The 22,187-nt window shown below is 43.6% G+C and overlaps 1 protein-coding gene across 1 annotated transcript in view; it reads left to right on the top strand.

The window, feature by feature from the left end:
* The window catches only part of Lpar3 (lysophosphatidic acid receptor 3), a 63,420-nt gene extending 55,480 nt beyond the window's left edge, over nt 1-7,940 (top strand). The window contains exon 3 of the mRNA XM_075981139.1: nt 6,246-7,940. Within this exon, the coding sequence (XP_075837254.1) occupies nt 6,246-6,553 (308 nt within the window). The 3' untranslated portion in view covers nt 6,554-7,940. The remainder of the gene's footprint in view (nt 1-6,245) is intronic.
* Nucleotides 7,941-22,187: the final 14,247 nt, after the last annotated feature.

Raw genomic sequence — 22,187 nt, 5'->3', positions numbered from 1 at the left:
GGGGTCATTGGGCCTGGTTTCCACTCCTGCCAAGCTCTGAGAAGTAGGGTAGTACACGGCCCACAATGACAGTTGGATGGCTCAGCTAGCTAGCACAGTGCCTGGCCCACACAGCTCTTGGTAGCCTCCAGTCTGGGTCATCTGAGTTAATCTCCCTTGTTGATGAATGTGGGGCTTCATACTAAGGACTAGAAACATGTCTAAGATAAAGATAAAGCTTGTTTGCTTACAGGACTTATGAAAGGCCTGGGAGACAAGACCTTAGCATTAAAAATCACTGAGAATAATACACAATGCTAAGGAGCCAGCATAGGGAAAGGGGGCCTTAAACCCTGGCTTCAGTCTCAGCTGTTCTAAACGTCAAAGTTTCACCTGAGAGACTAAGGTAGCAATCTTATATGGGTGTGGTTTCAGTGGCAAGTACATCTAAATCTCTGAATGTTCTGCCTGGCCAAGGGCTCTGGGGGTATGATAACATGGGATGAAGCAGGCGGGGGCCTAGAGACATGCCAGTATTGCAGTAGAAGGTGCTGGAAGGGCCAAAAGGAAGGACGGATCCCTTTGGTGAGAGATGGGAGCAGTCCAGTGGAGCAAGAAGCTTGTGAACCAAGTTTGGAAAGAAGAGTAGACCTCAGGTTAGGTTGTGAGAGGCATTTCTGGCAACACAGACCCGAAGGCTGACGGTGCTCAGGGAGGAACGTGTGTGTCTTGCCTGCAGACTAGTTTTGAGGCTAGGGTTTATACATTGATTTATACACGTGTTCATGAACATTTTTTTTTCAAATTTTGGGGGAATATATTAAACACTAGAGATACGTTTTTTTCTCATTTTAAGGATGTCTGTCTTTTCCCTTTTCCGTATTTTTTAATATATTTATGAAGTCTAATTTTGTTATGAGGGTCAGATTGTTTGGATCATTTTGGGTCAGTTAGAGATAGTTTACAAAATGGGCTGTATCTTACACTCACCCAGGGAATCAATTAGTGAATCCTTCACACTTCCACATCCTCCCAGAGATGCTGATATTAGGTCCACGGGGATCAGAAGGTAGAGTATTAGAATATTCTCTTGTTGGGCTGGAGAGATTGCTTAGTGGGTGAGGTATCTTCTGTGCTAGCATGACAACCTGAGTTTGAGCATCAGAACCTATGTCAAAAAGAACCTGAATGCAGCCATATATGATTGTAATCTCCGTGAAGGGTGGATGGAGACAGGCGCCTCTCTGCCACTTTCTGGCCAGCAGGACTGAATCATTTGATGGGTGGCTATCTCAAAAATAAAGTGGAAAGCATGTAAGACATAGACTCCAAGTTTGTCTTCTAACCTCTGCACAGATGTGAATGTGCACTCACACACGTGTACCTGCACATACACACATACATGCACACAGGAACACATACACACATGCACTTCCTTGTAACTCAGCTGGCTAGCTAACTTGGGGAACCACCAGTTTAGAGAAATCACCTTGATCAGTTTTTAACCAAGGCTTTGCATATGTCCTGAAAGTCAAATTTGTCTGAATTTTACAATGAGTTGAATCTAATAATTACATGGAATTTGGCAATTTCCTACACGAAATAAAGCTCAGCAGAAACTCAGCATACCTTTCATTTTAACCTAAAAATCTCTCCTCTGTATGTGTCTTAGAAGGATGCAAAGGAAACCCTTGTCCCAGCAGGACTTGGCCTGCAGAAGAGCAGGCTTCTCTTAAATCCCTCGGTCTACTCCAGGTCTCACATCCACATCTTAGCTCTTTGGACGCCTCCATTTGTTTTACGTGCCCTTCTGGAGCAGCTTGGGACAAGCCCGCGCCTGTCTCTTGTATAACCAACACGCAGGCTGGAGAAGACAACTGACCCATGTCTTCCCTTGTCTGCTCTTCTCTAAGAAAAGCACTCCTCCATCCAGGTCTAGTAAGTTGAGCATCCAACCTGCCTAGGCTCCCACAAAGCCAGTGCGTGCAGTAGGATCAGAAACCCATTGCCATTGTTCTTGAGTTCTCAGTAGTCCTCATTGTCCGCTATGTTCAGAGAGTCCGGTTTTATCCCAGGCTTTTCCAGACCCAGACCAGCTGGCCTTGGTGAGTTCCCAGTAGAACATCCCCATTGTCTCAGTGTGTGGGTGCACCCCTTGGTGGGGGTTCCTTGGACTTCCCACAGGACAGGGAACCCTGATTGCTTTTCGGGCTGAGGAAGCGGGGGGGGGGGACTTAATTGGGGGGGGGGGAAATGGGAGGCGGTGGCGGGGAAGAGACAGAAATCTTTAATAAATAAATAAATTAAAAAAAAAGAAAACAAAAAAAAAAAAAGAAAAGCACTCCTAATTCCCCTCCACCCGTCCCCTGTCCCCAGTGAGGCTGCAATGGACCCACGCCTGTTGGTTAATGGTGATTCCTTTGTTAGGTGCAAACTTGATCTTATCAGAGCTTATTTCAACCCTGGTAGTTAGTTCCTAGCAATAATTGTCGGTGCATCGAGTCAAAGAAACACAAAGCACATTCCTTTAAGGTTTTCTTTTCTTCTAGAGTTTACAGACGACTGGGAGGGAGTAACTGGTCTGAACCTCCCAGGATATCTTTCCTCTCCCCACGCTCCACCCCACCTCACTTGACTCAGAGTCTTGTGTGTCCCATTTTGTCCTTAAGTCGCTATGCAACTAGGGATAAACTTAAGCTTCTAATCTTCTACCCCTCCGAGTGCACTGCCATTTGATGTATTCGGTGGCAGTGGATAGAACCTGGGGCGTCATATATGCTAGACAAGCACTCTACCGGCTGGATCTCAACCCTTTCCTTCCATTTTTAAGGGTTAACACAGTTACCTGTACCTATCCACTATTTCCCTTATCCTTCAAGAGGTTTCTACATTATGGGTCCCCAGGGCTCAAGCAATTCTTGACAAATTATTTAAAATATTTCGAGAGAGTGGTTTCATACCTGACAGCTGGCATATGGTAGAAACCTCTAGGAAATGGGCTGTTAGATCAGCTATACCTGCATTCTGTTACACATTCCTGTGAGAACCTGGCCTCCAGGGGGCGGAGTCTTACATTATCCCAGTTCCTGCCTAGGACGTGGGCCTCAGCATGAAACACCTGTTCCTTAGGCTCTCAGCCTCCAAGGTTAGGCTGTTCCTTCAAAGAAGATGTGCCTGGTTTCTCGCCAGAAACCACATCAACAGAAGATCAGAGTGGCCAGCTTCTCTTCTCCTCCTGTCTGCCTCGTCTCTCTTCGCCTTCTGGTCTCTTTTCTCCCTTTCCTTCCTGATGCACCTCAGAAATGGACTTGGAAGCTGTTCCCCAGTCAGATGTGACAGACTGAACGTGGGAACCTTAGAAGTTCAGGAGCGACCCTTCCACTTCCTTTCCTTTAGAAGGGTCAGGCATCCAGCCTAGCACAGGTTTCCTGGCTTGAAATCCCGGCCTTGCCATTACCACCTGGACGCCTCTGAGCATATCAGCTGGCAATGGGCCTCAGGGCTAAGATGAAAAGTATGTTAGTGCTTATTTCTAAGAAATTAACTGAAACTTAAGTAGTTAACTCATCTACAGTTATTAAAGCAGCTTCTGACATCTAATTGGGGTACAAAAAAAGTGTCACATTATTATTGAATACACTATTTGAAAAAGAGACAGAGAGAGAGAGAGAGAGAGAGAGAGAGAGAGAGAGAGAGAGAGAGAACTACCACGTTAGAGACACCAACTTAAAGGTTTATTTGTAGTGTTTAGTCACCTGTTGACCAATATAAATCAATGTGCTGAGTGGGGAATAAAGCTTTTAAGATTTAAACACACACGCATACACACATACACACTGAAAACTCCCTGTTTTCATACTGAGAGCTTTTCCCCTCCTTCAGTTCCATCACTCCCTCTCATTGGTCTGGAAGCTACATGTTTACAAATTTTGCTGTGTGCTTAACGAAGTCTAAATCAGACACTGCTTTTCCTTTCTTCCTGAGAACCTTGGAACATTTCCACTGGGGTTTCTTTGCAATTAGGCGATCTCATACAGAAAAGACTCTTCGTATCAGAGCCAGGAGTCTCTGCATTTGGTGCCCGGCTTGGTTCAGCTCTGGTGCCTTGGCAACCCTGCAGCCCGCTGCAGAAACACCAGCAGGAAGAGAGGTTTGCTGCTGTGGAAACTCCAGACCACTGGAGCCAAAGAGGGCCTCAAAGCTGGTTCACACTGGTGCTTTTCAAAAATTCCACCAACCTCAGCAATGAGAAGTAGCACCCTGGGATGTAGAGAGATGGCTCAGTATGAAGAGTCCATGCTGCTCTTGAGAGGACACGAGTTCAGTTCCCGGCACCCACGTCAGGCAGTTCTCAATCACCTGACTCCAGCTCCAGAAGATCTGATGCCTCTGGCCTTTGGGCCCCTGCACTCAAGTGCACATACCTACGTAAATGCACCTCACTAAAAGTAATAAAAAGTATATCTCTTTTAAAAGCATAGCTACACTGCTCCATCAGCATTGCACCCACGTGTAACATATAAAATTTCAGTAAAACCATAATTCCCTTGGTTTGTGTAACTGCGAGTTATTCCATTCTATTTTACTCCTATTTTTTAAAATTGGTCAAAATCCACTAAACTGATTGCACACCCACCAAAAGATTTTGGAGATCCAGATGTGCCCTAAAGTCCCTGGTTTACAGCCAAGGAAGCCCAGCCTCTCTGCCATGATGTGGATCTCCAGGAGTTGTACAATAAGTGCCCGAGGACCTAGCTATTCTTTCTGACCTCCCATCCAGTTCTTTGCACACATTAGTCAGATAAGAAAAAAAACACTTTGTGTGATGGGGAAACAATTGGTTTGGTAATGTATCGTTATAAAACAGAGAGCTGACCTCTTCTGTTATTTCTTACACATCCAATTTGGGTTCCATCAAAGCCACAGCTCAGAGGCTCTAACGGAGTACTGGGGACCATTTCTCATCAGCTCTGACACTCACGTGTGGCCAGACTTACGTGAACAACGGGGATAAATCTGCCCGGAGAGTGTTCTAACCCATCGGAGTCACTAGTAGTTGGTTGACTTGCCTGTTCTGTTTTCCACATTAACTTTCTGCTCCCTAGCACTGTCTGGTGCAGCCCCAAGCATATGGTAAGCTTGACGTGAGTATTTATTGACTTGTAGGCAATGCATTATAAGGGTACCCAGAGAAAAGAACTATACCATGATAAGGAGATGGGTCACACCACAGTGAAGATGCCGTCCGTGGAAGGAGAGGATGCATTCGAAATCAGGTGTCTCCTAAGAGCAATTTATTATGGGCAAGACACATAACCTCTCTGCAGCCAGTCTCATAGCATGACCCTATGAGTTCATCAAGAAAAACATTTCTCCCACCAGGTTTGGCTCATAACAAGCATAAGACATTAGCTGCTGTCTGTTGCCTGAGGTTATGCTAACTAAACAGTAAACTACTGTACTTCTTTCAACATCACTGAGCTGAGCGGGAAGGTCAGGGTGATCCAGGCACTAACAGATGGTGCTCATGTTCCAGCATGGTCTACGAAACACATTTTTAGCCATCGCACCACGAGAGAATGGTTTCTTAAAAAGGCGGTGGAGATCACGGCAAACGATTCAGTAAACAGCCTACGAATATGTCACCGAGAACAGACGGCTTAGGAAGCTCCAGTGTGTGTGAGTGATGGATGGAGCGTTTGACTTGATCAAAGTTGAAAGATAATGCCCTAGGAGCCGTGGCTGCCCCTCACAAAGCCCATTGTACAGTGTGACTTGGTGTGGGTGGGGAGGGTGGGGGAGCTGTGTGGGGTGTGTTAGTCATTCCTACCGTTTTCAAGAAAGTGATTAGGAAATCTGAAGTCCGAAACAACAGAAAGGGTAGGAATAGGAGTGCTGGATCCCTGCACACAGACGCTAAGAGCGGAGCCTCAGTTTCCCTTCTGTCAAATATGAGCAGCTGCAGCAGCCTTCTGATGGGCTCTGGAAAAACCTCTGGGGCTCACATTCGTAGAGCACCTTATAATTACTTTCTGAAGATTAGCTTTTGTTAATAAAGATATAAAAATAAATCTGGGTGAGCAGATGACAGTGAGGTGGAACCCAAGGGATGGTCAGAGGGGGTCCCAGCCATCCAATGCTAACCCTCTTCTGAAGGCTGTAATTTCTCCCAGCGGGTGAGGAAACACCGAGGGCTGGGACAGAAACCCTGAAACAGCATCCCCAGGTCTGAGCAGCCCTCACTTCTTCCTGACTTCTCTCGGCAGGTGCCTTCGTGGTGTGCTGGACCCCAGGGCTGGTGCTGCTGCTGCTGGACGGCCTGAACTGCAAGCAATGCAACGTGCAGCACGTGAAGCGCTGGTTCCTGCTGCTGGCGCTGCTCAACTCGGTCATGAACCCCATCATCTACTCGTACAAGGACGAGGACATGTACAGCACCATGAGGAAGATGATCTGCTGCGCCCCGCAGGACAGCAACGCCGAGAGGCGCCCCTCCCGCATCCCCTCCACCATCCACAGCAGGAGCGACACCGGCAGCCAGTACCTGGAGGACAGCGTCGGCCACGGCTCCTAAGCCAAGGACGTCTCTGCCCGCTTCCTTTGGGGAAAGAGCTGCTAAGGATACTTGGCTGTCTAACAAAGCCCATGCGCAGACAGTGTTGTCTGAGGTCTCCATGCTGGGGTTACAAAGTTTTTGTTTTCAAGGAAGATAAGATACTGCGTTTAGTGAAAGTTCACAGGAAAGGGAGACAGAAACAGTGGACTCCTGCTTGCTGTCTGTGAACATCTCAAGTCATCCTCCAGCTCCGGGCTCTGCCGCCATCTTGCCACCATTACCTTCATGTTTTCAAAGACGATGAAGGGTCTAGGTCAAAAGAAATAATAAATGGTCATACTTGAGCCTCCTGTGGAGCTGCTAGACACTAGGTAGCTGTTTCTGCTTGCATTTAAGATGTCTGAAAATGCTTTAGCAGTGGACTTCGTTTTCCCCAAAGAATCCTTGGCCAGAAGCTCGATGTACTGTAGGAATCTGGGAAAAGCCAGTATAGGCTCTGGAGTAAACTTGATTTACAACCAGACAGACTTTCTGAGGAAAAACATTTATTAAAAAGAACACTGAAAATATGGAAATATTGACGTTCTTCTGGGGCGTAAAGAGTCTTTTGTCCTCTAGGTACATGTGCTGTGTGTGGGTGTGCAATTCAGCTGCTTTGTAAAGAGTCAAGTCAGTGATGGTGAGCTGAATTCACAGCCTCCTAGACTTTCCAGTCCGAGCTAGTGGCCTTAGAAAGAACTTTGTGTTCTAAACAAGAAGAGAAAAAGTGTTCACTTCTAAACGGGCAACCGTATTGCAGAGAGAATGATAGTATTGACAAGCAGGCTGGACCTCTTCCAAATAACATTGAGTATGAGCATGACTAGAGCCTCCATTTGTGCTATCTGGACACCACCGGTAGGCTTGCTGGACTCAGTGTGCAAGGTAATTGCATAGCTAGTAGTCTGCCCAAATCTGCCAGTATACTTTATCTTCCTTATGAACTGAATTTTGATGTTTTATTTCTCTCCTTCAAAGACCAACGAAAGACAGATCAGTCAAAAACAGAAATAGTGTTCCACACACATAGGGTACCTACCAACATCTTCTGTGTAAGATGTTTAGAGACTATGCCGACTTAAAGAAAGAATAGCTTCAAGGCAGGTACTATAGTATTTATGTAGTTTGTACAAGTTTACATGCCTTCTTTCTCTTTCTTTTTTTTTTGCTATTGTGATATGACATTCATGTGCACAAACTACTTGTAATAAAAGAATTTAAGAAGTCATGCTTTGACATATAATGGCCTAAAATATAAAGCATTTTAATTAGAAGGCTTAGAGGTTTCTATGCTTGCTGCAGTAGGTGAATGTACCCAAAGCTTATGTTAAAGCTACCTATAAAATAAAAATTTAAAAGGACCTGCTCCCCCTTGACGAGGCCCATTATTGCCTTTTGTATTCGCTAAGCAAAAATACGGCTGTGGTGACTGTGCCTTGCATTTCTACTGCAGAAGAAAAATGGAATTTGCCGTGAAGTACGTGCTGTCGGTGTTTTCTGTAAGCATTCGGAATCCACAGCTGGCCAGAGGGTGGAGAACTGAAATTGAATTCCAGTCTCCAGATAGCTACTAAGGGATCTTTAAAGGTTCTGTGCGGCGGCAGGAACCATTTTTAGTGCCCTGCATCCGATCATCATATTCAGAATGGTGTCTGGAGGGGATCCAAGCTGTGGAAGCACGGTGCGGAAATAGATAGCTTCTGTGTTTATGCTCACACACATCTCGAGAATGGCACAGGAATAGGGAATTCATGTATATTTGGAAATGGTGATTGGAGAGGTTACAGAGTTCACTGAGACCACTGAGAAAATCCAGCCTTTGGTGTGTGAGGGAATAAATGCAAAGAAAGAAAGAACGCTTCCCCTGGCAATTCTAAGACCCTGAGTCTGCACTTCTTATCCGCATTCATTGCAGTGGCCATACTGAATATCTTATCCAGACTGGCTCAAACAAGATCTCATCTCTACAGGCTTCCATTTTGTAGCCTTGTCTGCGGTGTTCTGATCAACCTGTGTTGTTGAGAGAAGTCCGGTATGGAGACTGTTGGCTTGAAAAGAAATATTTTTTTTGAAAACAATCTTTTGAAATTTCTTGGTGAAATACAATTTTGTTGCATGAGTAGTAACTGTGGGGGCCATTTGTGCCATTTAGAAGCCCTGAGTTTGAATACAGTGCCCAAACTATCCTGATTGCATCTGTGCACTTCCAAATAAGGCCACTGCTAGCTCCCCACATCCACGTATACTTCCAGCTTTGAGAATTCCTTTGATGCTTTTTACAAATGCTAAAAGTCAAAGATGGTTCCCTGGTTTCCTTGACACTCTGAGCACATGCCCAGCTTATATTAAGACAACCCGGGACCAAGGTCCCAGCATATGTTGTTGTAGGAAGCTGTTTGTTTGTTCCTGGCTGCTTAGACCCGAAATAATCACACAGAAACCATATTAATTAAAACACAGCTTGGCCCATTAGCACTAGATTCTTATTGGCTAATTTTTACATATTAATTTAACCTATTTCTATTAATCTGTGTATCACCACGTGGCTGTAGTTTACTGGGTAAAGTTTCCAGCATCTGTCTCCAGCAGGGCTACATGGCTTCTCCTGACTCGGTTCTTCTCTCTCCCAGTATTCTGTTTAGTTTTCCCCACCTAGCTCTGTTCCTCTATAACTTGCTATAGGCCCAAAGCAGTTCCTTTATTAGCCAATGATATTCACGCATACAGAGGGGAATCCCACATCAATGTGGGCAGCATATATTACTCTGTTCACCTGCAGCTATAGCCTTATGCAAGCCACAGGGTCTTCTAAGTCCTGTGTTTGTAGATGAGCCTATAGTTTAGCTCCTTAGTCCTCCAGTCATGGTAAGGGTGGTAAGAAGATCTGGTCCTCTTTTCTCATTGGTGGAGCCCTGTGAAGGCACCATGAAGGTGACTCAATGACAGTTCAAAACCCATGAGAACCTGGAATAAAAACAGCTTCAACATCACCCTACAACACGACGCCTCTCACTGTGTCCTAAAGAGAATTAATAATACACACGGCAGATCTGGCTCCTGGGAAGCTTACCATAGAATCTCATTCCTTTTGTGGATCACTAAACATGCTGTTAAATTGGAAATCCCCACAGCTCCTGCCAGCTTTATATCTTTTTTCAGGCCTAGAGGCTAGAGGCCTAAAGATGAGAATTTTTAAAGTCAGAGAAAGTGCGTTGTGTGATGGATGCTCTCCCAGACATGTCGCACAATTTGCTCATAATTTAATACCAGTTTGCACAAAAATGTGAGTATGTAGGCACGCTGTTGCTGGGTTTGGGTTTTGGTTTTAGCTCTGCTGCTATAGTTTGACATTGTATCTTAGGGTGTGCTCTTTCTTAAATTATCAGATGGCAGATTATAGATTACAGTTGCTACAGTTTGAAGTGTTCTATCATCTCTAACATCTGGGATAAGGTTTGTTGTGCAAACAGTAACACATGGAACATTGGCTTGTGTGTAGAAGTTTCAGAGCACATAAATAACAGTGTGGGTCCCACCATACTATGTACCCTATGTAGCACAGTGGTCAAGGCTCGCAGATCGCTGCTCCAACCAGTTTTCGATCTTGCAGGGCATGGCTGTTTTTACAAAGTTTCAATTTTATGCAGCCACACATCATGTTTTTCTGTATCAGCAACTTCAAATTTGTACAATCCAACTTCCATAAAATTCACCTGCGCTTTATTTGCTGCTTAGATGAGAGCTTGTGCATTATACAATAAGATACACTGAATAAAAAGGGGAGGGTTGTGTACCATAGCCCATGCTGAGTCTTTGCGTACGTTAAGAAAAGAAAGGTCTGCTACTTCCTGAAGTCACCTCAACATTTTTTATGTGTGTGCACATTTGCTCATGTGTGACATGTTCATGGTTGCAGGTGTGCATGCATCTGTATATACACGCATGAGAAGACCAGAGGACAATAACAGGTGTCACTCATCAGGACACTGCCCACCTTGGTTTTTGAGACAGGGTCTCTCCCTAACACGGATATTATTGTTCAGCAGCATTTCAGGTTATGAAATCAACATACAAAACAAGTGTCTTCCACATACATTAATAATGGATTTGCTTAGAAAGAAATTAGGAAAAATATCCTACTCGCAATAGCACAAAAAGGTACCTATGAATAAGCTTAATCAAGGAAATGAAAGACCTCTATAATGAAAATGTCAAGAGACTAAAATAATAAATTACGAAGATACTAAATAAAAAGACCTTCCATGCTCCTGGATTGGCCGATTTGATATGTGAACATGGCTATATTAGCAAAAAAGAGTCTACAGAGTTGATATAATGCTCCATCAAAATTTAAATGATATTCCTTGTGGTCATAGTTGATATACAACTATGGACAATATATCTTGACATTATCTATCCCTCATGTCTCTAGGATCTTGACACAATAATGAATAAGAAAGGTAGCCATAAAATTCAGGCATGCAAAGTCATTAAAAGTAAGACTTATTATCTCTGTGATCATAAAAGAGGGAACGGGTCAAACTAGTTATAGGAAGGAGCAATATTTGATCTGAGGAGAAGAATGGGTTTTGATGAGGGAGGGGAGCACTAAAGGTTCTTCATTTGATAGGAAGAGGGTCATGATTAATGCACCTGTGAGGAAATTGTCATGAGACTCTCTTGATATAGCACATGTGGAAACTAAAAAGCACAAATTTGGATGGGTGTTCACAGTAAAATGTGACTACATCAAGAGTGGACTTTACGTTCCCCCTGAGATCGCTATTCAAAGTGTTTGTTTCTTTTTTTTTTCCAAAGAAAAAATCTTTACCTTCCTTTATTGGAGCAAGATTCCTGACGTATACAGTGCTGTGTTTACTAAAGAGAGTCCTGTGCAGAAATTACACACTAGCCACCTAGACAGTTTTTTCTTAATAACTTTGTATAACTTCAGATTCTGAAGGGCCTATATTTAATAATAATACTACCCTAATGAAGAAGGCCTTTATTATTAAAGTGCTTTTGTTTTTGAGAATATATGCTAGAGAAATGATTCCAAACTGGGAAAGGGCTTTGTACACCAAGGTGGTTAACACAGTGTGATTTACGACAGCTTGGAACTTAGAAACTATGTAAATAACACAAAAGTATAATGTAACACACTACAGTCCAGGCTATCCTTGTGGCACTTTCATATATCAGCCAGGGGCACTGGGAAGTTACTCTGTGCCTTAATTTATCCATCTTTAAAGAAAGATGATAATTATATCTTATAGGGTTTTATGGGAACTTAAGGGGATCATAGATAAAACACTTAGAATAGTGCTGGGCACTAAGCATGCATAGTTATTGATGGAATGCTACTTAGCAATTTAAAATTGCAGGCATGAATAATCTAATAACCAAAACATGTGTATTATAGACGTTTCTGATGGACTGAATATCGTATAAAGAAATATGTCTTAAGAACGACTTTAAGAGCTTGAGTCAGAGCTACTACGAAAGCAGAATTAATTTTGCAGAAGCAGGACACCAGAAACACCTTATGTGGGGTGATTAGGTGTGGCATTGATGTTGTTGAGACAGAACCAGATGGGGATGCCAACAAGGCAGCCAGGGAAATAAATCTAGATCGGAGATTTCAAACTCAGAGACACTCGGGTATGAGTGACATTAAAACCCTGAGCTCAGAATTCACTCAGCTAGTGAGTGGAAACAGACATAATAACAGGTTGGAGACTCTGCTTCTGATTGACTCTCAGTGTCTGAAAGACAAGAGATACAAGAAATCAGTCAAGACAGAAGGCAATGCCTTGGCGAAGGAAAGGATCCAGAACTCCATGGCGACCATGGAGTGAACAGCTATGTCGAGCTTCCAAGTCCAGGCTTGAGGTCTCACTGTTAATTTGGCCTTCGAAGCTATGAGGGCACCGACAAAGTAGTTTCAGCGGAGCGGTGGGGTAAGAGCCAGCTTGAAATAGGTTCAAAGGAAAATGGGAAGAGAGGTTTGGAAGCCAGGAGGACGGGCTATTTTTGAGGCAGTTCTTGTTTTGTTTTGTTTTTTTCCTGAAATGGGACTACGGGAACAGAGTAGCGGCTGGAGGGCCATGTGAGGTCAGTAAGGGATCAGATGCTGGAGGGAATGGGAGACAACTAAGGACAGCAGTGACAATGATGGGTCTGGTCACACAGGGACACCCCACTCACAGCAGGAGGAGGGAAGATGAGGTGTGCCTGCAACAAGCAGGGAGGCACAGCGAGGAAGGGGTGGATTTGTTTCCTCCTGCATTATAGGTAAATGTCAGGCTGTGAGCAGAGAATAACACTAAGTCAGGATGAGGCAGAGGTGGAGAAAAGGGTAAAGAAGTCGTAGTCCAGGCTCCATGGGTGGAAACAGTGAAGACACAACACAGCACGCTCTAATCCTTTAAGAAATGGCCTCTATAATAAACTCACGAAGCCAGAGAGGTCTCTACAAGGAAGCAGGTAGGGAAGCCAAGAATCCGAGCCTGGCTGGAAGCACAGCTCCAGTGGGCACCATGCCAGCCTGCCAAAGAAGGCTGCGCAGGAAAGAGCAGTAGAAACTGCGAGGAAGCCCTGCCCCTCACCACGTTCCACCTACAGGGCCAGGAAAGGCCACCATGGGTGAAGTGTAAGGTCTGAGGGGAACTATCATGAAAGGCATTATACTCTCCCTCCTCCACACACAGAACCCCAGGAACACCAAGGCTGCAGAGAGCACCAACTCACACTCGCCAAAACCCAGCACCAGCTGGAACCTTCTAGAGCCTGAGGGGTCTGGGAACATCGGGCTTCATCTCAGGGCAGTTAAGCCAGAAATTCACTAAGTACCTTTTAAGTTCCGATTTTCCATTACTAAAGTTCCACTCTGGCACACAGCTCTCATGATGCTTTTGCTTTTGTGTGTTGTTCGGCAGAGTCTTGGGAATATTGTTCATGTTTCTCCGCCCAGCTTGCTGTAAGACACTCCTCAGCCACACCTCAAACTTTCCCTCTTATTTCTCTTTCCCTCATCTTTATCCCTTCTCTTTTTACTTCTTAATAATAATCTTCCACAGCTTTAACAGTATCTACAGTTACGGATGCTAATGGTATCCTAATTCTCCCTTCCCAGCTCCTTTATCTACTACAGTCTGAGTATGCTCCATCTCATCTTTGGGTGTTTATCCTCCAACAGTTGCAGAAGTCAAAGGGACGACCACTATTAACTGGCTACTATGATATTTACATAATAGTAATATCAAACTGCTGTTGTTGCTCCCAGTTAATACTGCTCTTGTGGAATAATATAAAGCTTATACAAGGCACCTGAGATTCTGAACTAAGGAATTGCTTTTCTGAATTATTTATTCAACTCTACCATAGCCATATCCCACAAAGCATTTCAAGTACTCTGACTTGAAGGGAATAGCTGATAAAATAAGTAAATCTCACACAGAAAGAAATCCACGTGTAAATCTTAGCATAGTAACCTAAGAAACACATACCTAAAACAACATAATTTCTCCAAAATTAATAACCCCCCAGTAATGCTATTAAATGAGAATAAGTTAGAATACATCCCCAACGAAGAGGTCAAAATAACATTGTAAGCATGTTCAAAGACACAACCAGACAACCAGTAGAATAAAATAAGAAAATATAATAGAGTATGAGAAAGAGAAATTCAACAGGGATAAAGCTACTGAATAAAACCAAATCTAAAATGCTGGAAAGTATAAATAAACAAACAAACAGACAGACAGACATCTTTGGAAAGTCTTAGCAATACTATGAACCAAGGAGAACAGAATATCTGAGCTTGTAGACGTGGTGAAGGAGCTAATAGAGAAGTCAATAAGAACAAAGATGAGTAATGAGAAGTCACTGGTGGTGATTTCAAGATATTCATGTTATATCTATAGACAGTTAACATAGAAGGGAGGAATCTCATTCTAAAAGCATAAAAACATTTTCAAAAAATTCATAACTCAAAATTTCCTGGAGTTGGGAAAGGATAACAATCTATATATTCAAGAGATGTTTAGGACAGCAAACATATAAGACCTGGAAAGATCCTCCCCTGGTCATATTATAATTAAAATAATAAGTATACTGAACAAAGGCAGTATACTGAAAGTGATAAGAGAGAAACACCAGGTCACATACAAAGTCAGGCCCATCAGAACAGCAGCTGACTTGTCAATCGAAACTTCAAAAACCAAGAGGTCCTTGAAAGACATATTTTGAGTTTTAATACAGTTAAATTACCCAAGTTCCTCCAAACAGTCCTCATCTAACTCCTGTAAGTAAGCCCACTGGTTAGTTTGGCAAGCTGGACTCGCGTTGAAATCACTCCTTTGGTCTGCTGGCACCTGACCTGGGGTGACTAGATGCTTTCTTACATAGTCCTAGGAAAAGTCATACAATGGGCACTGAGAAGCCTGAGACCCAGGAGATCCAGCTGAAAAATTCAGCGTACATTGAATTACATAAGTGTGGCAATAGATGTACTATTATAATCCAGTGGGCAGGAGCCGAGTGGCGGCAGGGAGCTAAGACCTGTTTAGTACCCACTGTGAGTAGGGAAGTGTGCCCGGCATTTTGCATGCTTAGACTTGAAATATTCTTGATTAAGGATAGCAACCTTTGGTGTGAAGAAGCTGAGACTCAGAAAGGCACTGGAAGAGGCTAACAGCGCCCCAACTTGTGAGCACTAACGTCAGAATTTGGATCCAGAGCCATGTAATCCTAACATTTTGTTCAGTATTCTGTAGATTTGTCCATTGAACTGTGTGTTACAAGAACAGGTTTTTGATTCTGAACACATAAAAAGGCTTCTCAGATGGAGATAAAAAACACAGACTTAGTAAGAGACATTATAAATGCTGAAGAAATGGCTTGGTCAATAAAGTGCTTGCCTTGCAAGCATAAGGACTGGAGTTTGTTCATCCATAAGCCACATAATAAGCCCAGCATAGTGGGAAGTGTTTATGATCCAAGCAGTGGCCAGATGGAAATCAAAAATACGCAAATCCCCATAGTTCACTGGCAAGGTTTTCTCTTAAACAGCAGGTGGAAGGATATCTCAAGATTTCCAGGCTTTGTTGACTCCTTACCCCATGGAAAGGAGTGGAGGGGGTGGGCTGGGAGGGGGGAAGAGGTGAGAGAATTGTGGTTGGGGTGTAAAATGAAATTTTAAAAAAATTAAAATAAAAATATTGTCCTCCGATCTACAGAGAGAGAGAGAGAGAGAGAGAGAGAGAGAGAGAGAGAGAGAGAGAGAGAGAGAGAGAGAGAGAGAGAAACAATGGGTGTAAGGAACTGGTAAGGAGAAAGCTTGCCATAGCCAGAGGGGCTAAAGTAAATGAAGAAACAGTGCCCAAACACCAGCCAACAAGGAATGAATCCAGACAGGGTATTCTCAGTCCTCTGACTATTCAGCAGCTGACAATGTACTTTGGCACAAGGAAGCTGTGTTGCAAAACTGCTAAGCGAATATTCCCTTCATTGTTTGTACAATTCATTATTTTTAAAAAATGACAGCTGTTGGGCTCCATAGAAATAAAAGATGGCCTCTAAGCATAAGTTCATTATCGTCTGCCACCACGGCTGGGGAGCTTTATGTGTCCGTGGAATCTCCAGATCTATATTTCTCCAGCCTTAATCCCAGGGTCGATATCCCAACACGGCACTGCTCGTAATAAATAGCTCGTATTAAATGATAGAGTGGCCTACTGTCTTTCGCATTATTTGGCTTTCAAGCCAATCAATTTTACAGCTGTCTGTCTGAGAGCCTGGGAGAAAAAACTTCTAAAGACAGCTGAGAGTCTTATGAAAAACTGGAACAGGCTGACAAAATAAATCTTTATTCCTCCCACTTCCTCAGAGAAAAGAGGCCCACAATAGAGCACGGAGCATGCGCGTGGTGCGGTCCCATGCATACGTCCTTTGCTCAGCTTGCAGTCGCTCTGCTTTCTTGGCAGATGGCTCGGCCTCTTACACGCGCCCCTGTGATGTACCCGGTGGCTTGTTTACCTCCTGTGTTAGTTACGCCTCTGTCCCTATGGTAAGACACCATGACCAGAGCAACTAGCAGAAGGACAAGTTTATTTGGGCTTATGGTTCAGAGGAGTAAAAGTCCAGCGTGGCAGGGAAGCCTGGCAGCAACCCATTGGGTTGGTGACAGGGACAGAACAATGATGCCCCGCAGTCTGAACCACAAACCTGAAACAGAGAGAGAAAAGTGGAGGTGAAGTTCGTTTTTTAATCTCATAGCCAGGCCCTGATGATGTACTTTCTCCGGCAAGGCTGAACCACTTAAAATTCCCCAAACACCACCACCAACTGAGCACCAAGAGTTCGAATACCTGCGTCTTTGGGGACATCCCCACTCAAATTACCTCGTTTGCCTCCTCGCAGAGACTCAGAGTTGGTCTTCTACTTTGGTGTGTCCTGAAAAAGTAGCAAAAGAGGGTGATAGAGAGCAAACTAGCCTTTCTCCTGCGGTACTGTTCAGTAGAACTCTCCTCCCCTCCCCTCCCCTCTCCTCTCCTCTCCTCCCCTCCCCTCCCCTCTCCGCTCCTCTCCTCTCCTCCCCTCCTCTTTTCTCCTCTTCTCCCCTCCCCTCTGTTCCCCTCCCCTTTTCTCTCTTCTCCTCCTCTCTCCTCCCTCCCCTTTTCTCCCTTCTGTTCCTGTCCTCTCCTTCCCTCCCCTCCCTTCCTCTCTACCTAGTATTTTCTTCTGAAATATTTGTGGACTAAAGAAAAGGAAAAAATATATCATTGGGTGGAAATTGTTCACTTTTGAGTGCTTTTTGTATTGTTGTTGTTGGTTTTTCAAGACGGTTTCTCTGTAGCTTTTGGAGCCTGTCCTGGAACTAGCTCTTGTAGACCAGGCTGGCCTTGAACTCACAGAGATCCTACCTGACTCTGTCTCCCAAGTGCTGGGACTAAAAGCATGCACCACCACCATTCGGCTCACTTTTGACTTATTTATTTATTTATTTATTTGTTTATTTATTTATTATGTATACAATATTCTGTCTGTGTGTATGCCTGCTGGCCAGAAGAGGGCACCAGACCACATTACAGATGGTTGTGAGCCACCATGTGGTTGTTGGGAATTGAACTCATGACCTTTGGAAGAGCAGGCAATGCTCTTAACCACTGAGCCATCTCTCCAGCCCAACACTTTTGACTTTTTATGTTACACAAATGTACAGATGATTTTATTTAGGGCTCTAGAGCTATGGCTCATCAGTTAAGAGCACTGGCTACACCACCTAAGAACCAGGGATCAATTCCCAGCTGGTGATGGTTAACGACCTTTGGTAGCTTCAGTCCCTGGGTATCCAATGCCCTCTTCTGGCCTCTTCAGGCACTGCACACACAGTGCACAGATACTCAGGCAGGCAGCTACATACATAAAATAAAAATAAATAAAATGTCAGAAAGCGTTAAAGGAGATATGGCTCCGAGCGAGGCTGAGAGCTGACAGGTATCCTCATCAGTGCCTGCAAATGCAGCTCTCAGGGCTCCATCCCCTCTTCTGTCCTCTGAGGGAAGTCATACGTATGTACTTCTGTACACACAGCCACAGAAATAAAAATAAATTAAATCTTTTTAGAGTATGCAACCAATTAACTATTGTGATGGTTTGAATAGGAATGGCCTCCCCAGACTGGTGTGTTTGAATTCTTGGTCCAGAGGGGTTGGCACAATTAGGAGGTGTGGCTTTTTTAGAGTAGGTGTGGCTTTGTTGCAGGAAGTATTCACTGCACAGTGGGCTTTGAGGTTTCAGAAGCTCAAGCCAGTTCACTTCCTGCCATGCTTGCCATGATGATGACAATGGACTGAACCTCTGAAGCTATAACCTAGCCCCAGTTGAATGCTTTCCTTTAAAAGAGTTACTGTGGGCATGGTGTCTCTTCACAGCAATAGAAACCCCAAGACAGGTATATAAATGGAAACTTCTCAGTATAGTTGTTGTGTTTGTCTGAGCTTCAGTGTCCATCCGAGAAAGCAGCTGAAGTACCTCACAGGTGCACCATACCTTGTCCAGTTATCATTAAGCAAACCTTCTAGAACACTGACCATGGGCCAGGTGCTGTTCAGGTCTGAAGAAAAGGAAAGAAAAACTCAGACTCAAGAAAAAACCTACAATTGTACCAGTAGGCATTGTACCAGTAGGTGTTCCCAGGAAAGATGACTGCTTGACCATACTGCCCAAACCACAGGACCAAGTCTCTCATCGTATTTGTGACTATCAATCAAAAAGTGCCGTGAGAATTGCCTCTGCATGGGCTGCAACGCCTGGCAGTAAATTTATTACTGTTATTGAAGTGGCGAAGAATCAATAGCTCCAAGGGTATTTGCGTGTGATGTGGTGATATGTAGATTATGTAAATAAGTTGCATTATACTTCAAAAATTATTGCTATCCCAAGGCATACTCCTTGATCTTTTTAATCTATTGTTTGTTAGTTATTTAAATTCACTTGATACTTCTATAGAAAGCATAAAGATATTAGCTATGTTGGATGAACTGGCCTTGCTAGGAGGACAATGGCAGCTGTTACCAGTGCTGTTAAGGAGTGTTCGGTCACTACGAGAGGGCATTCCACAGTGCTAGATACAGACCCTAGAGCCACAAGGACACTGACCGTAGGTCCCAGGGCACTGTGCTCTCTCGCTTCTGTTTCCAAGTCTTTTTTACTGGCTTTTCTCCTCTCCCTGACTTCTGGATGCTGGTGGGATTTTTTCCACTGGTCCGTTCTTCTGTCTACTCACACTCTGAAGTCATCTCAACCAGACTTGAAGTATCGTCTACATATTGACAGCTCCTAAATATATATTTAGAGCCAAATCCTCTCTCTTTCACTCTAACCCATAGGGAATATTGCACTCTAATGTCTAGAGAACATTTCCTCTCACCCAAAACCTGCTCTGCCTGCTTCAGTTGGGGACCACACAAGCCTCCACGGTACTCACATCAAACATTGTAGTGTATGCCTTAAGTTTTCTTTTTCTTATGTCCTGTGTCCAAAATATCTACAAATCTATTTCCTTATTTTTGCTGTGGAAAAAACGACAATTTTTACCACTTCCCAGGCTGCTTCCTGCTCTGAGCTTCCCTCATCTTTGAATTTCCCTGGATTCTTACACGTCCTCTGGTTAGGCCCTCAGCTTTACCCTTTCTTTCTTACAGCCAGAGTGACCCTTTTAAGATCCAAGCCTAAAAATGGCTTCCTACCTTGCTGATGAGACACCAGTGACGTGATCTAGGACCACCACCTGTCTACAGAACATAGCTCAGGGTCATGAGCCGCAATACAGCTGCATCTGAACATCACTGATGTTGCCGCTTCAAACAGAATCAAGCGTGTCTCAGAAATGTGGCTCCCAGGACAGCAGTCAGTGTCCCCATAGCAGATCTGGACTCTCCATGACTCATTGGAGGGGCAACTTTTCATGAGGATAGGATCTGAATGGTGGCCCCCAAGAAGATTGTCAATATCTAAGTCCCTGAAAACTGAATTTTACTTTATTTGGGACGGGGGAAGATCTTTATGGTGTAATGATGTTAATGATCTTGAAATATCCTGAAAAACCCAATTGACCCCAAATGACCTTGAAAGATACAGAAAACACACTGAGACAAGGCGAGGGGAAGCAGTCAGCAGACGTGGATCACGGAGGTCCTCCACGCTGTAGCGGAAGACTGTTGAGAGCCTTTGTTCTGAGGCAATGTGTCCTTTGCCACGGGGAAGCTTCAAGTCCAATGGCCCTCAGTGATCAGGTAGATAATAGGCGTTTCATCAAACTTGACTTTCATCCTGTCATCTTCGTCTCTCCTCCCTAACTCAGGGGCGAATGCCACACTCAGGAAAGCACCTGAGTGTCTACTTCTTTTGCTTGGTTTTATAAACAAACCCTGTCCCCACAGAGGAAACCACTGGACACATTCTTGAAGGGATCATTGTGTCTCTTTTTAGAACTTTAGTTCCTGCTCACTGATTTCCTTACATTTAGCATCTGGACCAAAAATCTCCATTTGTTACCAAGTCTGCCCTATCAAAGGCCAAGCAAGCTTCTTTATTCATTAACCCATAAAAGCAACACATATACTGAAGGACTTCCCACACCAAATAATAACCCCAAAACTGTAATAAATATCATCAAGTCAAGAATCTTGACTCTGTTTTCATCCAGTGCATGAAAGACTTAAAGGGGCGATTAAATATCAGATATAACACTGGAATAGCTTTATTGATTACACCCCACACTCTTGCTTGCTTATCAGACTGGTTCTAAACTGAGGCCATTATTGAAATATCCCGTAAAACTCACAAATACCACTCTCTTGACTCAGGACTTGTTTTAACCCTTTTGTTGTTTATTACTCAATAATGTTTTGCTGTTTTAATGTTTTGGTGGGGGTTTGTAAGCTATATTTTCAAAACAGTTCACTTTTGTGTCCATTTATAAACGTATTAATGTAAAGGTTTCCATAGGTTCCCATCTTTTTGGAATTTTATGTTGTCTTTCTCTTTCATAGTGTTTTGAGACAGGCTTTCAGATAGATCAAGCTAACCTTGAACTTGCTATGTAGACTGGTCTTGAACTCCTGGTTTTCCTACTTCTACCTCCCAAATGCTAGAATTACAGGTATGCATCATCATACCTGTCCTTCAGACTTCTTTCCTAACATAATATAGAAATATAAACACACATAACATAGAACAGTATGTCTCATAATGTGTCCACACATTAGGAAGCACGGGGGTTTGAGTATTTTTTTAATTCAGTAGAAATACAATCCATATAAATCAAACCATATTACTGTGTATAATCCTGTGGCATTTAGTACCTCCCCAGTGATGCTCAGCCATCTCCTCCCTCTAGTGCCTACACATCTCAAAGGATCGCTCCTCTCCCTGAGCCCCCAAAGCAACACCAAGTCGCTTTCTGTCTCTACAGATTCGGAAGTGATTGATACATTTCAAATTATCTTAATATATGAGGGCCTTTAGTTGTGCATATGTAGGATCTGTGTGTGTGTATGATGTATGTGTGTGCTTATGTGTGATAATGTGGGCACATGCACATGGCAGTACACTTGTGGAGGTGTGCCTGTGGTGTTGATCCTTGCCTTCCATCTCACGGGAACCAGGGTCTTCTATTGTCACCACTGTGTGCACTAGGCTAGGTAGCACTCAAGCTTCCGGGATTCTTAACCCCCATTTTATCGCAGACTCCTTGAGATTACAGACACACGTTATCACTTCCAGATTGACATGGGTTCCCGGGTCTCCCACTTGCACAAGCACTTTTACCTACTGTGCCATCACCCCAAAACCTTAATTTATGTTTCTAACTGGTTTCCAGCTTAATTGCTGTGTGATCTTATAATAGCGATTCTTTGGAACTTAATTTTATACTTGCTTTATGTCCTGAATTGCTGGAAGCACTCATAAATGTGGCATGGAAATTTGAAAAGAACATATGTTCTCTGATGGTTGAGTGCAGTGTTCCATGTAAGAGTTTCATATCAGGCTTTTAAATCATATTTATCAAAGTCTTTATAACATCACTGGGGCTTTTTAGCTGTTT

This window comes from Microtus pennsylvanicus, chromosome 7 (assembly GCF_037038515.1).
Source record: "Microtus pennsylvanicus isolate mMicPen1 chromosome 7, mMicPen1.hap1, whole genome shotgun sequence".
Taxonomy (NCBI): Eukaryota; Metazoa; Chordata; class Mammalia; order Rodentia; family Cricetidae; genus Microtus; species Microtus pennsylvanicus.
The sequence above is the reverse complement of the archived record's forward strand: the minus strand, read 5'-3'. Positions and strand labels throughout refer to the sequence as shown.